The sequence below is a fragment of the Sciurus vulgaris genome, assembly GCF_902686455.1.
Source record: "Sciurus vulgaris genome assembly, chromosome: 5".
NCBI lineage: Eukaryota > Metazoa > Chordata > Mammalia > Rodentia > Sciuridae > Sciurus > Sciurus vulgaris.
Window position 1 is genome coordinate 163,364,579 of NC_136465.1, and position 17,002 is coordinate 163,381,580.

At 45.4% G+C, this 17,002-nt stretch overlaps 1 protein-coding gene across 1 annotated transcript in view; it reads left to right on the plus strand.

Annotated features, from left to right (window-relative positions):
• STAB2 (stabilin 2) overlaps window positions 1-17,002 on the plus strand; it is a 158,642-nt gene that overhangs the window by 80,423 nt on the left and 61,217 nt on the right. Inside the window, exons 29-36 of the mRNA XM_079142890.1 lie at window positions 503-639; window positions 1,081-1,195; window positions 4,431-4,508; window positions 7,773-7,871; window positions 7,961-8,068; window positions 10,337-10,468; window positions 14,761-14,889; window positions 16,328-16,384. Coding sequence (XP_078999016.1) covers window positions 503-639; window positions 1,081-1,195; window positions 4,431-4,508; window positions 7,773-7,871; window positions 7,961-8,068; window positions 10,337-10,468; window positions 14,761-14,889; window positions 16,328-16,384 — 855 coding nt within the window. The remainder of the gene's footprint in view (window positions 1-502; window positions 640-1,080; window positions 1,196-4,430; window positions 4,509-7,772; window positions 7,872-7,960; window positions 8,069-10,336; window positions 10,469-14,760; window positions 14,890-16,327; window positions 16,385-17,002) is intronic.

The window sequence follows — 17,002 nt, forward strand, 5'->3', positions numbered from 1 at the left end:
GCCAGTAGTTTTGCATAACCGTTCCACTCCTTCTGCCCAGAGCTGGCTCTCCAGCAAGAACAAAACACAGGCAAGGTGCCATTTCAAGCTTCCATCTCTCCCACACTGTTCCTATCATCTCCTCACCATCCTCTCTGGAAAGACATCCCAGCATCCTCATGGTTTTTGTGCCCACATACGCACGCACACTCACACACGCGCACACACACACTCCTATCAGGCCTATTTCTCCCGCTCTTCATTCAGACTCGTGTAAAGTATTAAGAGCGACTCAGAGTGTGACCTGTTCAGGAAAACTTGCGTTTTGATAAGACAAAAGAATGAGTCTCACAAGAGAGTGTGAGTCGTCAGCCAGTGGTTGGGATGGATTTGGGGAAGGTTCTAGAAGGACCTCTTCACTATCCCCAGAATTACATCACATGGGGTATTGTCACCTCTGCCAAGCATTCCCGTCAGCCCTGTGAGTCCCTAACATGAGCCCTTTTTTCCCGCCATGACTCAGAATGCGTCTCTACAACCCATGCTGTCCACCACCTCCAACCTCACTGTCCTCGTGCCCTCCCAGCAAGCCGTGGAGAATATGGACCAAGACGAGAAAGCCTTCTGGTTATCACAGAGCCACATCCCGGCCCTGATAAGGCAGGCGCTCTTGATTTTATTCTTCCTGACCTCTGGCTGGCGTGGCTGGGAACAGGCCTCAGAAGTTCCATGTAGGGAACCCACGTGGTCCTTCACGTCCTCCAACTGAGCACGCTTCCCTGGCCTCCTCCCCCAGGGTAGTAAGCTGGCATTATTGACAGCCAACTGTGTGCCACACGCTCTTCTGCTTTGCATAAATCTTTCTGTTCACCGCCCCCCACAACAACCCTAAGAAATGGGTGTTTGAATTATTCTTCTTTTACAGATGTGGAAACTGAGGCATTGGGTGGTTAAGTAACTAACTCAAGCCAAGACTGATAACTGCAGAGGGCATTTGAGGTTTGAAGACGGCCATCAGGCTCCAGAGCTGCTTCTCCTCACTCCTCAGTGACAGCCGCCTTGCACGCAGACGTTTCACTCTAACTTGGTCTGTCGTTTTAGATACCACACGCTCCTCGGCACGTATGGAATGGCAGATCTGCAGAACCTGACGTCTTCTGACATGCTGGCCACATCTTTGCAGGGCAACTTCCTTCACCTGGAGAAGGTGGACGGGGTAAGAGAACGCTGACATTTGTTTAATGGAAGCACAGCCTCTGTGTTCACATTGTGACGTGGAGATTTCCAAGTACGTACAAAAATGGAGGCCATGTGGACATCATCCAGTTACACCAATCAGCATATATTCACACACATGTGCACACACATGCACACACACACACAGTTAGAGCAGTGACCCTATGAAATGCAGCCATATTGGTTGGCCACAAGGCTCCTCCTGACAAGCACAGATGGAAACAGGGGGGGTGAAGGACGTGCAATTCCACAATTTTTTTTTCAGCATCTGGTTACCTAAGAACTGATTATTAATAACAGAGTCATTATAGATAATTAAAACTGTACAGGAAGTTAGATCCCTGCAACAAGTACCTACTCAGCAAGTGCTGGGCACAGGCCTGGATCCAGGTGCTGGATGTCAGGTAGCACCCAAGGGAGAGCCCAGCCCCCGAGGAGCTAATCGTCTGGCACTCCTAGAGAGTGTCCAGGACTCCCATTTCAAGTCCCACTGGAAGTCTGGTTGCCTGGCTGCATGTGACAGTGTTTTAAAGCTCTTTCCATAAATTGCTCAGACATGATGAGGATTCTGGCGGCCGCAGCTGCTGCAGCAGGGGATCGTGGCCACAGTCACACCCGTCTGAGAATCGCTGCTGTGTGTTCCTGCCTCTACCCAGCAGTGAGCTCTGTGGCAAGGATCAGCTCAGCTGTACCTGAATGTAGGTGGCTCAGCGGATGATTCCTTTTAGAAAGTAGACAACACCTATGAATGGGCCCAGGGATATTTTTGCACCTTATTGTGATAATTCCAGTGATACTTGTGTTATTTTCTGAGATTTTTAATAAAAATTTGAGATACAAAGACACAGCTAGGCTGGAGGAATAAGTTCCAGCATACTGCTACCCAAAAGGGACAATATTAAAGTGTATAAATCAAATAACTAGAAGAGAGAATTTTGAATATTCGCATAACAAAGAAATAAATGATCAAGATGATGGATGACCTAGGTATACTGAATTGATCATTGCTCAATGTCTACATGTACTGAAATATCACACTGGAACCCATAAATATGTACGATTATCAAAAAAAGAAATTATTTAAAATGCATGTACAGTATGATGTTTTCATGTACATATACATTATGAAATGATTGCTACAGTCATATTAATCCACTGATGTTTTAACTCATTGATTCTCTTAGCAAACATTAACTGAACACCCACCCTGGGCAGGCATAACCCAGGCTGTATAGATTCAAAAGATAAATCCATCAAGGTGCCTGACCTAGAGGAGCTAACTGTCAAAGACCCATTTTTAATGAGTTCATTCCTATTCTGATACAAATGTCTCCTTTAACCAAGAGACATGTGCACATGCAAGGAATGTGTCCTTCGTGACCCTCCTCAGCGAACTTGGAAGCTGCCCAAAGTGAGAAAAGTCTCCTTCACCCAGGGCCCCCAGGAGGGATTTCAAATAAAGGGTCTTGACGGCTGGGTGCGGTGGCGCACACCTATAATCGCAGGAGCTTGGGAGACTGAGGCAGGAAGATCGCAAGCCCAGCAACTTAGTGAGGCCCTAAGCAACTCAGCAAGACCCTGTTTCTAAAAGAAATATTAAAAAGGCATTCTACTGTCATGTGTAACAAATTAAAACAAATTTAATTTTATTTTTGAAAACCAAAGATACATTTGAAAAGAGGGGGCAGACTGGGCATGTGGCTCAGTGGTTAGGCACCTCCGAGTTCAATTCCCAGTACCAAAAAAAAACAAAGGTCATTATGGGGAGAAGAGGAGAGTAGAGCTTAGTTATTCTTGGTTGGTGGCTGACTGGGTAGGTTGGGCTTCCCTTAGCCACATTTCTAAATAGTTGATAGTCCTGAAAAGTGGTTAGATTCTGCCCAGAAAATTCATTCACTGTTTGTATCAATTTCTGGGGCCGTTATAAGAACAGAAATGCAGTGTCTCGTGGTTCTGATGGCTGGTGTCCAAGATCAAGGCTTGGCAGAGCAGGTTCCTTCTCAGGCAGGGAGGGAAGGAGCTACTGCAGGCCTGTGTCCTGGGCTGGCCGCTGGCCTGCTGGTGGATCACACAACCCCTCCCTGGACAGCCATCTCTGTGCAAACTCCCCCTGTTTATAAGGACACCAGTCATATTGGATTAGGGCCTGCTATAAAGACTTAATTTTAACATATGTTCTAAAGACATATAAATTATATGTCTATATGATCTATTCATAAATAAGATCAGAGTCTGAAGTTCTGGAGTCAGGACTTCAGTGCATGACTTGTGGTGTTAGGGGACGCAGTTCACAGCACAGTGTCTACACTGTTTTTCAAACCGTGGGGTCACTGCAATGGGCTCACCTAGTACTTTTTTTTAATGAAATAGAACAGAATGAAGTAGAATTGGTAACCAGTGTACCTCCCACATAGTAAGGGAAAGTGCCTTTCACTTAGCGAGTGTGGGGTGTGTGTGTGTGGGGGGGGGTGTGTGTGGTGTCTACTAAGTCACAATTCAAAGGTATTTCCTACTCTGAATTCTGAATCATGGACCAAAAGTGTGAAGGTTACTGCTGCTCAAAAAGCACAAAACCCAGAGGTAATTTGTACCATCTGCACCTGTCATTAGGGGACAGTGGAACAGGTAACCAAGGGACCAAAGAAGACACCCAGAGATGGGATGCAAGGCCAAGTTTATTGCCAAAGGCTTATGGGGAAGATCAGGGGCACCAGGCTAGACAGGTGCTTCACCAGGAAGTCCAGGGCACCAGGCTGGGCAGGTGCACCTCCACTCCCACCTCCCCTTGAGGCTTTGTCCGGGTGGCCACTAGGCGAGACTTCTCTGTGGTGCTGTGATCTGCTCCAGCTCCCACAGGGAGGGGCTTTTGCGGGTCAGGGGCAGGAGCAGCATCAGCTTAGCTTGCTTTGCCCGCTGCATGACCGTCATCCCAAGCAAGCATGCAGGAAAGTAGCTTTCCACGGTAACCCTGACTTGTCCCCTTCCCAGCACACGTGAGAGAGAGCCCGTGTCCTTGGAGACAATGTCTATCTGGACTTTCTAACTAGACTCGTAGGCACAGTTCCCTCTCCCAAGGTTGGGTGCTTGGGCATGGCCAGAGGCAGGCCAGGCGCATGGCGTTTTACTGTTCTCCTGTTCTCCAAGGACGACACATAATGTGGGTCTCAGGCTGGCTGTGTAACTACTCACCTCCCTGCTGCCGTTTACGTTTGCAGAATATCACCATCGAAGGAGCGTCCATTGTAGATGGTGACAATGCGGCCACCAACGGGGTGATACACATCATCAGCAAGGTGAGGGGCTCCCCTCTCCACACACTCCCTGACCCCTCCTGTCCTTCTGTATGGACTCATGTTTGGAAAATGAAACCTGCTCCACCTTTTATAAAGTAACCTGGATCAGCTTCCTTTCAAAGCCATTTAGAGGCCCTATTCATTCAGTCTGGCTGGGCTGCCCTCTCCCCAGCCTGTGCTCTGGTCCAGGCCCTCGGCCAAGTGGAGCCACAAACATCTTCTTTCCTGAGTTTAAAAATGCTGAGGAAGGCATGTGAGCATCCTGGCCTCGGGAGGTCTGTGATCGAGAACTGGGGGAGGGGGGCGGGGGGATGTATCCCTGCCCACCCCCTTCCGCGTTATTGCACCCTAAAAAGAAGGAATCCAGAGGCCTAAACAGAAAAAAAATGAAAGAGGGTAGAAAAAGTATTATTAGATTTTCATTTCCTGCTAAGTGTCAATTCAGTAGCACTCAAAGGTATGAAATAGAAAAAAAAGAAGAACAGGAAATGAAGTGGTAAGCTACCCTATAATTTTCAGTTACTATATTAGGATCTTCATTTAAAATGAAAGAATTTAGGTTACACTGGGAACTTTCAGAAGGTGGAAGATGGGGGAGACAATTAACTAATTCCATTTTAACTGGAATTATTCTCACTTGGCAATTATATACTCGCTTTTTATTTTAAGCTATGGAAAAAGTCCACTGTTCCAGTTCAGAAGAGAGAGTCTCTTTGTTAGACTCCTGCGTCCACAATTTTGCAAAGATCTTGCAGCCTGCTGTGTTCCCAGAGGTATTCAGGAGCACATTTTAATCAAGTGATTCACCACTTGCAGGAAACTATGACTTCATGTAATACAAAGCAACATCACTTATCAAGGGTGCTTCTCTTTTCCAGTCCTGGCTTTCCAATGTACTAAAATAACTTTGAAGAACATCAGATTACCTCTTGTCCCTTCCTGCATTTTTCAAATGGATACAGCTTTCCTGAGTAGATTGGCACCCCAATCATCTCCTCCGCAGGCCGTATTACCATGGGCCAGTCCACATCCCACCCTCTCTGGGGAGTCCTCCTTGACCCAAGCAGCCCAAATCACTGAGGATAAATTCTAAAGTGTCAAGAGAATAAATTCTAAAGTCATACAGAGCCTGAACTGGGAAACTTAGTTAGCTGTGTGACCTGGGGCAAGTCACATAACTTCTCTGAGCCTTGTTTTTCTTCACTGTGGGTATTAATAATGCTGTACCTCGCTGGCCGTATAGCTCCTCTCGTAGAGTGCCTGACTCTCATGCTGGAGACCCAGGTTCGAGTCCCCAGCCCTCTGTGATTGTGCAAATAATGCTGTACCTTGATAGCTGCTGCCTAGTGGACCATCCATGAACATTGATTTCATCCCCTTCTTCTTCCTCTGAAATTCCCCGGGAGCTTTATGGAGTACGTATTTGGCATAGCTATCCATTTTCTCATGTTGATAATCGTTTCTGATGGTGTGGGTCCTGAACCTTCTAGTGATGGCATGTCCCAGAGGCCTGTGGCTGTGTCTCTGTGTCCCTCATCAGTACAAGCACCTCTCGCCCTCTGTACAATGATAGCCGGAATGTTTGAAGGCTCACTAGGGGCCAGGTGCTGTACTAGGTGTCAGGCACAGCATTGTCTCACTTGATTTTTACACCCTAAGGAAGGAGGTGCTGTCCTGTCCTCACTCTACAAATGAGCAATCGAGGCTCCTTGTGGTTAAGCAACTGGGTTGAGGAAGAAGTTATCTGACCACGAGAAATTCACAGATGGTACCAACTGCCAAGTTCTCTGCTTAGCCCCTGCTTACACTGTACCCCACAGGGCTCCTTTGGTGTCCGTCTCCTGGCATCATGATCACCTTTATCAGAATTGCCATGGACAGTTGTGCAGGTTGTGCCCTGCACAGGGGAACCTGGCCAAAGGGTGGAATGGAGTTATAAACTCCAGCCCTCGGCACTTCCCGTGGTTTGTGCCCACTTGAGGCTCTGGAGAAAGGGGTGGCTCTTTTAAAAATGGCAGTGGCCTTTGTAGTCACATATTGTCTCATGGCATGGACATAGAACCAAGTCTATCAGACCATTGCCTCAAAGTTCTCAAATCAGTCACTTCCAGCTAATCGCCTCAAGTCCTTCCTCCCCCGTGAGTCCCCCAAAACTCAGAGGTGTGTCTACCTTCCTCTGACCCAGGGGCTGGCCAACTTTCTCTTCAGAGATCCAGATTGTGACTCTTAGACTCTGCAGGCTTATGGTCTCTGTCACACTATTCAGTTCTGCCGTTGGAATGCAGAATCCGTCGTAGGCAACGGGTAGACGAATGTACATGACTGTGTTCCCGTGAACTTCAGTTTCAAATGTGGCAGCAGACTGGACCTGACTAACTCCCGTAATATGGACGTCAGTTGCCTGGGGGCAGGACACCAGCCTCTGTCACACTGGTATATCCATGCCTGGCTCACAGTAGGCATTCAATAGATGTTGGCTAAAGACTGAATAAGAAAAACATTCCAGTGTTGGGTTCTTCCATCTGAGAAGGTTCTAGATTGAATGAGAAGACAGAAATTATATTCTTGTCCAGAAGGTCAACCATACCAATTTTACAAATGCAAATACCCGTATGGACCAGATAGGTGAGAAAATGAGCAGGGTGGTAGGCGCTAGGGAGAGGTGGGGACTGTAACCAAAGCAGCTGCTGCTACTCTCTTCATGTGTGTGTTATCTGCAGGATTACTATCTGATGTTTTTTAGAAGTAAGACATCTAAATTCTTATGTAAAAAATTCCCTTTCTTTATCACACTGCCTGAGCCAAGTAAGACATTTGTACAAGGCAGATTCAGGCTACCGGGTTACAGTAGACTTAGGACTTCTGGAAAGACAGGAAGAACCCGAAAAATGAGCAAAAGGACAAAATAAAGAATTTTAGCTGCAGCCTGTTGAAGTTCAGTTAGATGTGCTGGGTCTCCCCTGACAGAATAAAGAAAGTGAGAATGGATTCCTGAGGGGGAGCTACGAATTCTTTTGTGCGAGATGAAATTTTATCTAATTAGGAGGACTCGTCTCAAGGCAAGACATAAAACCAAATTAATGACATCTCCAAGTTTTCCCAGCCTCATTGCTCTGCATCCCAGAATAATTTTATTCTGAGAAATCGAACACTTTCAATATCAATTCCTTTATCTAAAGAAGTTAACAGGACTGCCGTGTCTATCAGTGAGCAGCAAATGCTACCAACATGTGCTAAACAGAATTCTGGGGCTTTCTTTCCCAGGTGCTGGTCCCCCAAAGAGGACTAACGGGCTCCTTGCCAAACCTGCTCACCCGGCTGGACCAGATGCCAGACTACTCCATCTTCCGGGGCTACATCATTGCAAGTACCATGTCCTCTGAGTGACCGCCTTGCTCGGGTGGCCTGGGAACAAGGGATCCCTCACACGCTCTTGTCTCTTTCCTTCACAGCAATATAATCTGGCAAATGCAATAGAGGCTGCTGATGCTTACACGGTGTTTGCTCCAAACAATGAAGCCATTGAGAATTACGTCAGGGAGAAGAAGGTCACAACTCTGGTAGGTATCAAGAAAACAGCCAGCGGAGGTATTTTCTTGAAATGTCCTCAGTATTGCCACTTCTCACCTCCCTCAATGCCTGCCTGTGCATGCCTTGTTACTCTAGACTCATCCAGAGACCTGCCATGCTCAGATACCCAGGCCAGAGCTGTTTGGGGCACATGTCTGGAATCACACACTCCAAGCATCCCAGAAACCCAGAATGATCTTTATGGTCATCCGTCAATCCCTGCCCTGGCTTCTCCTAGGTCCTGGTAGCAGCTGAGATACCAGCAGCAGGGACCTGCAAGGGCGGATCTTTCTTTTTTTCCTTCCTCCTCTTCTCCCTGTCTCTATGTTCCCTGACTCAGAACATCTGGGGTTGAACAGTCATACTTTATCAAAGGACTTGGTGAATTAATTAAAAAGATTCAATTATGGTGCTCTCTGGCTTAAAACCCCTTCATCGGCCGCAATTTCCCTTGTGTTCAATGGCATCCTGGGACTCGCATACTGAGGAGCCCAGGCTGCTCCAACCCCAGCCACCTGTGGAGAATGTTTGAAGCTGGATTGGCACAGGAAGCAGCTGTTTTCACTGGTATCTGTCCACAGCATGGCTGAGATGAAGATGCTAAAAAGACAGAGCGGAACTGAAAGTCCCACTATGCCACCATTGGACCGCCTGCTGTCCCAGCCTGAGCTTTGGGAAAACCATGGGGGCTAACCAGAGTGATGATCTCGTAGACCCTAAACATGTTGGGAACACATTTGGTGCCATCGTTCCTGTACACACACACACACACACACACACTCACACTCACACACACTCACACACACACACACTCTCACACACACACACACTCACACTCACACACACACTCTCTCTCTCACACATACACACACACACACACACTCACACACGCATGCCCGCCCCTCGTCAGGAGGGCTGCCCTTCCCACTTCCTGCTGAGCCTCCCACCTCATCTTCCTGTCCGGCCCACCTCCTCAGGGAAGCTGACAGTGGCCACAGCTGCAGATGCCCCCTCCTGCCATGCCTCCGGCTCAGCACCTATCCTAATCCCCAGCTTCGCAGGTGGTCTTTTCAAGGGAGTGACCTGAGCTCTCCCACTACAGCATAACCTCTGGGAAGACAGGATGGAGCCAGCTCCTGTCCGGCCATGATGACCAGCAGGACTCTTGGGATGGAATCGGACACCATCCTGAGCCTGTCCAACCCTGTCCCTTGAAACCTGTTCGGTGGAACATTCTTTTCCTGCCTGGGGATGAAACGCCAGGCCACCTCATTTCCCCTCCACCTCCCCCAAAATCCTGTTGTCACTGTAAGCCGTAAACACGATCTCAATGGTTTTAGTCAGTGTTTTCCTTGCTGTGACCCAAAGTCCTGACAAGAAAAATGTAGAGGAGAGGAAGTTCATTTGGGGATCACCGTTTCAGAGGTCTGAGTCCATAGATGGCTGACTCCATAGCTCTGGGGCTGAGGTAAGGCAGGACACCATGACAGGAGTGTGTGGCAGAAGAAAGCAGCTCAGGACTTGGCAATCAGGGAGGGCCCTGCTCACCAGAGACAAAACATAAACCCAAAGTCATGTCCCCAGTGACCTACCTCCTGGGTCCCAGTGACCTCACCTGCCTTCAGTTACCACCCAGTTGATCCCTATCCGTGGATTAATCCATTAATGGGGCTCCAATTATCATCATTGAATCATTTCATCCCTGCACCTTCTTGATTGTCTCACACATGGTCTTTTAAAGGATATCTCCTATCTAAACCATAACATCAATTAAATTAAATAATAATGATGATAAAAATTCAACCTACCATTATTTGGATATGGTTCGGGCATGTCCCCTAAGCTTTCTTGTGTTGCAGGCTTAGTGCTGGGTCTGGTGATGTGGGGAAGTGGTGAACCTTTAAGAGGCTTGGTGGGAGGTCACCAGGCCACTGGGGGTACTGTCCTCAGAAGGGATTGACTTTGGAGTAAGTGAGCTGCTCTCAGAAGACGGCCGCCTCCTCCCTGGCTTCCTGTCTCTCCATGTGATCACCCGTGCACAGGTTCCCACCCTGTGGGATGCCATCAGCAATGGGCCCTCACCAGATAAAGGGGCCGCTCAGTCTTGGATGTTCAGTCTCCAAAACTGTGGCTGAATAAACTTCTTTTCTTTATTAAGTACCCAATCTCAAGTATTTCATTATAGCCAACAGAAAATGAACTAACACACGGCCCTTGTGATAATCAACATTTTGAAACATCTCTCCTGCGCGGTGCAGGAGGAGGACATCCTGCGATACCACGTGGTCCTGGACGAGAAGCTCCTGAGGAACGACCTGCACCAGGGCATGCACCGGGAGACCATGCTGGGCTTCTCCTACCTCCTCGGCTTCTTTCACCACAATGACCAGGTGCGATCCCAGGGACAAGGGCCTTAGCCTGGGAACCCCATCTCTTCCATATTGCAGTAATCTCACTGCTGCTTCCTCAGCCCCATCAGCCCAAAACAGTCTTCTCTTTGACCAGAAAGCTGATGGCTAAGCCAGATCATCCAGCTCCCACTCAGCTGCCCTGTGGTCAGCCTGCAGTTAGGTCGGGTGACCTGACGAATTGTGGTATTTGCGTCCCCGGCACGCATAGGTGCCCTCAGCACCAGTTCAGCAAGCCTGACATTCAGTCCCCAAGGTTCCCCAAGGTGGAATGGCACCTGGAAGCTCAGCCCAAGTCCCAGGATGTGGCAATAACTCCAGGGCACAAGGAACCCAGAGACATACACAGGACACAGTAGCCAGATGAATCACTGTTACATCACCAAGTGCTGATGGAGAGCACAGTCTGAACTGAGGCCCTGGATTCAATTCTAAAATGACTTCTCACAAGAAAAGTTAATAAAAACAAATTATTAAGGAGACACTACAGGCATAGTGGTGCATGCCTATAATCCCAGCAACTTGGGAGGCTGAGGCAGGAGGATCGCAAATTGGAGGCCAATTTCAGCAACTTAGTGGAACCCTAAACCACTTAGCAAAATCTTGTCTCAAAATTAAAAATTAAAAAGGACTAAGGACGTGACTCAGTGATAAAGCCCCTAGGTTCAATCCCTAGTACCAAGAAAAAAAAGAGAGAGAGAAACACTACAGCCTATATTAAAATGAAAGTCTAATTTCAGAAGCTTTTAAGCAATAATACTTTGATTCTCTTTGAAAAGTATAATCTTAAAAACAATTTCCTATTGTGAATTGAGCAGCTATGAACATTGATGTGGCTGTATCTCTGTAGTATGCTGATTTTAAGTCCTTTGGGTATAGGCCAAGGAGTAGGATAGCTGAGTCAAATGGTGTTTCCATTCCAAGTTTTCTAAGGAATCTCCACACTGCTTTCCAGAGTGGCTGCACTAATTTGCAGCCCCACCAGCAATGTAAGAGTGTACCTTTCTCCCCACATCCTCACCAACACCTGTTGTTGCTTGTATTCTTGATAATCGCCATTCTAATTGGGGTGAGATGGAATCTTAGGGTGGTTTTGATTTGCATTTCTCTTATTACTAGAGATGTTGAACATTTTTCCATATGTTTGTTGATTGCTTGTAGATCTTCTTCTGTGAAGTGTCTATTCATTTCCTTAGCCCATTTGTTGATTGGATTATTTGTATTCTTGGTGTAGAGTTTTTTGAGTTCTTTATAGATTCTGGAGATTAGTGCTCTATCTGAAGTATGATTGGCAAAGATTTTCTCCCACTCTGTAGGCTCTTTCTTCGCATTGCTGATAGTTTCCTTTGCTGAGAGAAAGCTTTTTAGTTTGAAACTATCCCAGTTATTGATTCTTGCTTTTATTTCTTGTGCTATGGGAATCCTGTTAAGGAAGTCTGGTCCTAAGCCGACATGTTGAAGATCTGGACCTACTTTTCTTCTATAATCTGCAGGGTCTCTGGTCTGATTCCGAGGTCCTTAATCCATTTTGAGTTTAGTTTTGTGCAGGGTGAGAGATATGGGTTTAGTTTCATTCTGTTGCATATGGATTTCCAATTCTCCCAGCACCATTTGTTGAAGAGGCTATCTTTTCTTCATTGCATATTTTTGGCCCCTTTGTCTAGTATGAGAAAATTGTATTTATTTGGGTTTGTGTCCGTGTCCTCTATTCTGTACCATTGATCTACCTTTCTATTTTGGTACCAATACCATGCCGTTTTTGTTACTATTGCTTTGCAGTGGAGTTGAAGATCTGGTATTGCAATACCCCCTGTTTCACTCTTCCTGCTAAGGATTGCTTTAGCTATTCTGGGTTTCTTATTCTTCCAGATGAATTTCATAATTGCTTGCTCTATTTCTGTAAGGTATGTCATTGGGATTTTAATTGGAATTGCATTGAATTTGTATAGCACTTTAGGTAGTATGGCCATTTTGACAATATTAATTCTGCCTATCCAAGAACATGGGAGATCTTTCCATCTTCTAAGGTTTTCTTTAATTTCTTTCTTTAGTGTTCTGTAGTTCTCATTGTAGAGGTCTTTCACCTCTTTTGTGAGATTGATTCCCAAGTATTTTTATTTTTTTCGAGGCTATTGTGAATGGGGTAGTTTTCCTAATTTCTCTGTCTGAAGATTCATCACTTATGTATAAAAATGAGTTGGATTTATGAGCATTGATCTTGTAACCTGCTACTTTACTGAATTAACTTATGAGTTCTAAGAGTTTTCTGGTGGAATTTCCAGGTCCTTCAATTGATGAATGTATAAAGAAACTGTGGTATATATATACAATGGAATATTACTCAGCCAAAAAGAATGATAAAATTATGGCATTTGCAGGCAAATGGATGAAATTGGAAAATATCATGCTAAGTGAGATAAGCCAATCTCAAAAAGCCAAAGGTCGAATGATATCGCTAATAAGTGGATGATGACACATAATGGGGGGGAGGGAAGGGTTAGTGTTAGGGTTAGAGTTAGGGTTAGGGAGGGGGGCAAGAATGGAGGAAGGAAGGACTGTATAGAGGGAAAAGAGGGGTGGGAGGGGTGGGGGGAAGGGAAAAAATAACAGAATGAATCAAACAACATTACTCTATGTAAATTTATGATTACACAAATGGTATGCCTTTATGCCAGGTACAAACAGAGAAACAATATGTTTACAATAAAAAGAAAAGTAAAAAAAAAAATTTCCTCAGTGGGGTCATCATCGAATCACAAGTAACTTCTTATGTAAAATCTTTTTATCTGTTTGGGGACAAATAAGGTCTTTTGTACTCTTGTTTAGTTGGAGAATCATCTAACTCCAGTATTGTTCTCTGACCCCCATAAATAATTCCACCCATTGTGTGATAACTTTGATAACCTTTTAAATACATTTCCTTTTCTCCCCAGGATTGTCAACTATGTCATGGATAGAGAGTTCTTGCTTTCCTCCATCATCTTTCATTTCCTTGTGTAGAAATGAACATTCCAGAGCGCTTAGCTGAATCAGTTACAGGATGGTCGTGTCCATTTTCCATTTGTCCAGAAATTCCTTGACCTTGAGCAAGAACTCTTCATAATGTAGAGGTTTTGCTTTTACTGGTTGTCATTTACTTTCTCTTAAGACATCGGACGTGTATGGAAATGCTTTCAAATGGGTAGACAATGTTTAAATCAAAATCTTAGAACAACCCATACTTTTCTGGATATATCTCATGATAGAAGCGATTCAGACTTATATTTTTAATGCCAAGTTAAACAACATTGCAACTTCAAATGCTTCACTATTTGGGTATTTAAAAATAGTTCAACATCTTGGAATTCTGGAAATTTGGGCTGTAATCACTATTTGAGACTAAATAAGCCTTCCCGATAGTTTTCCCAATGTACACAGATCTGGAATACATGGGTGAAACTCAGCTATGATTTATCTCAACATTCAAATAGAAATTCATTTGGCTACACGTCAATCTTAGGGGACATTAATATTCGGCGGAAATTCAAATTTAAGCACCTAGTCAGCTCATCTTAATATGGCCAGCAGGAGCGCTAAGGATGTTATTTTATGTACTATTTGGTGAATTTCAAGCCTTTATTGGATAATGTGGTTTCTGTGTAGTGTAATAGTTTTCTCCCTCTGTCAACCTCAGCCAGCTGTCCCTACACACACACATTCACACCCTCCCCATTCCAAACACATCGTTCTTAAAACTCTTTTCTAGTTGTCTTGGTTCTTGTATAAATGCCATTCAGCCCTTCCAAATGTCGTCTGCAAATTAACCACAAAGCAGAAAAGACGGGTCCCAGCCCTCGTGTCCTGGTGGCAGAAGGCATTCACACCCAGGAGCAGCAGGCCACAGCACCGCTGAGCATGTCCACGCAGCCATCTTGCCAGCGGCACGGACTTCAGAATCAGGAGGCAGCATGTTTCTCATGAACGTGACCCAGTGGTTTTGAGTGATGAAGAGGTGCCCCCGAGCCCACCTAGAGCCGCCTCTTCCTTCTACGAACCAGAACTCTGAAGTTCAGGAAGAGAAAGCAACAGGCACAAACCACTCAACTAGAGGTGCCAGATCCAGGACTGTCAGACTCCCCTCTCCCAGGCCAGAGCTCTGTCCACCACTGTGCGCCACCTTCCAGGTGCATGGCGGCATATCTCCTAGGCTGCTGTCCTGTCGATGACCCCCATTCCCCATCTTCCCCTCTCCCTTCAATTTCCTATAATATAATATTTAGTCCTCTTGCTCACAGCTCTATGTAAACGAGGCTCCAATAAACTACACCAATGTTGCCACTGACAAGGGAGTGATCCATGGCCTGGGGAAAGTTCTGGAAATCCAGAGGAATCGATGTGATAAAAATGACACTATTATTGTACGGGTAAGTTATATCCAGAACCAAGATGCCACCAATGGGTGATGACTTATTTTTTTTTATAATTTTAATTTTTTAAGCTTAAGAATTTTCTATTAGGGTATCTCAGTTCAGTCCAAAGAGAACTCAGTCAGTGAGCATCTCCGACGTGCCCATGGGCTGTGGTTCTGCAGAGATAAATAAGACGTGAGCCTTGTCCCCAACGGGCTCATGACCTAGTGCGACAAGGTGCACCTTCGTGCCTGGGAAAGGCTGCCTGGAGCCACAGCGCTCCCCAGAGGGAAAATGCACAGGGAGGGGTCCGGGGTGCACCTGTGGCAGGTGTTGGCTAGGCCTGGTCTACTAGGAGAGAAATTCGGACATGGAGGATTTCAGTGTATTATGGGATGTTCAAATGGAGGCTTTCCACCTCAATCCATAGGAAATGGAGGATCCTTTACTAACAGGAACAACTGCGGGTATTTATTAGGTACTCACCCTGTGTCGGTAGCTGTCTAAACCTCCCCACACCACCTACAATGTAGGTACTATCACTATACCCATTTCACAGATGGGAAAATGAGCTACAGCAAGGTTAATAAGGCACCCGGGCTCACATATTAGTAAATAGCAGCCCCAGAGCCAGAATTCTGAATGGCCACACTGTACTACCCAGTAGGTACCAAGTCAGAAGCACACTGGCCTCCTATTTTAAGAGTAGGTTGCACTTGAGCATTTCTGTTTTTTGTTTTTGCTTTTGTTTTTTGGTGAGGACAGTACCAGGGATTGAATGCAGGGAGTCTCGACCACTGAGCCACATCCCCAGCCCTGTTTTATATTTTATTTAGAGACAGGGTCTCACCGAGTTGCTTAGCACCTCACTTTTGCTGAGGCTGGCTTTGAACTCATGATCCTCCTGCCTCAGCCTCCCAAGGCGCTGGGATGACAGGCGTGTGCCACTGTGCCTGGTAGCATTTCTGTCATTCTTAATGTCTGCTCTTCGTAGGTGTTATTTCTCTGGAGCATTCTGACTCTGCATCCCTCAGCTGGACCAGGTGCTCCTGAATTGGGCACATTGGCAGTCCCTGAATCTGGACCAATTCACTAAACAGGGTTTTGGGTTTTGTTTGTTTGTTTGTTTTAGTAAATAAGGGTTATTGTTAAAGGAATTTGGATTTAAATAAGTTGAGACCTCCACACATTAAAAAGTTAAATTAGAGTCAGAAGAACATTATGGGAAAAAAGTGATCCTCAAACATGCAAGTCCTGAAGTAATCCATGAATTTGTCTCAAAGAATATTTAAGAGGTTGACCAGATGACTTCCCCAATTTTCAATTATATATTCAACTTTATCTTCCCTGATTTTCAGTTCCTCAGCTCCAAGCTCTAGAAACTATTTGCAGCCTCATTTTTGCACTAAAATTAATCACCTTGAAATTTCTCCTTTGCTTCTGTTTTACGAAGGGAAAGTGTGGAAAGTGTCCCCAGAAGCCCATCTGCCCATTAGGAACTAAACAACTAGTAAGTATTTTGTCTGATTTGAAAAAAAAAAAAATAGTTTCCAGATCTGAGGGAGTCCAAATCGAAAAAGCATACCTCTTTCTCCTCCCTGCATTCCTTCCCCTGGTTATAATTGCATTCTTTGTTAACTGTATATGTCTTCATCAAGTCTGAAACCAAGGAAGCAAGGAACCAAGGTAAGATGTCATTAATGACTAAATTAAAGTGGGTTCATAGATCAACACAGTTGCAGAATGGGATTTTTCACCCTCTGCACCTTTCATAGTTCCCTGGGAGAACAACAGCAAGAAATCTTATCAGAGAAGACAGACTCCATATCCAAAACCAGATCCAACCTGATGCATCCCACCTGCCTGATTTCCTTTGATAGTTGAAGTTATAGCTAACTTCCTCAAAGAAGCAGAGGCAGACTGGGGAGAGGTAGCCCTGTTTGGGGTAGCCATTTTTGGTAATCACTACTTCTGATAAAGCCACTATGAAGAATGAGCACTATGCACCTTCCATAGCAGGATGATGATCATTTATGATAACAATAATGAAATCTGATTTTTCTCACTTGAGTTTTAATTTAGTCTTGTATATTTATAAATGCTTATAAGCAAAAAAAAAAAAAAAAAA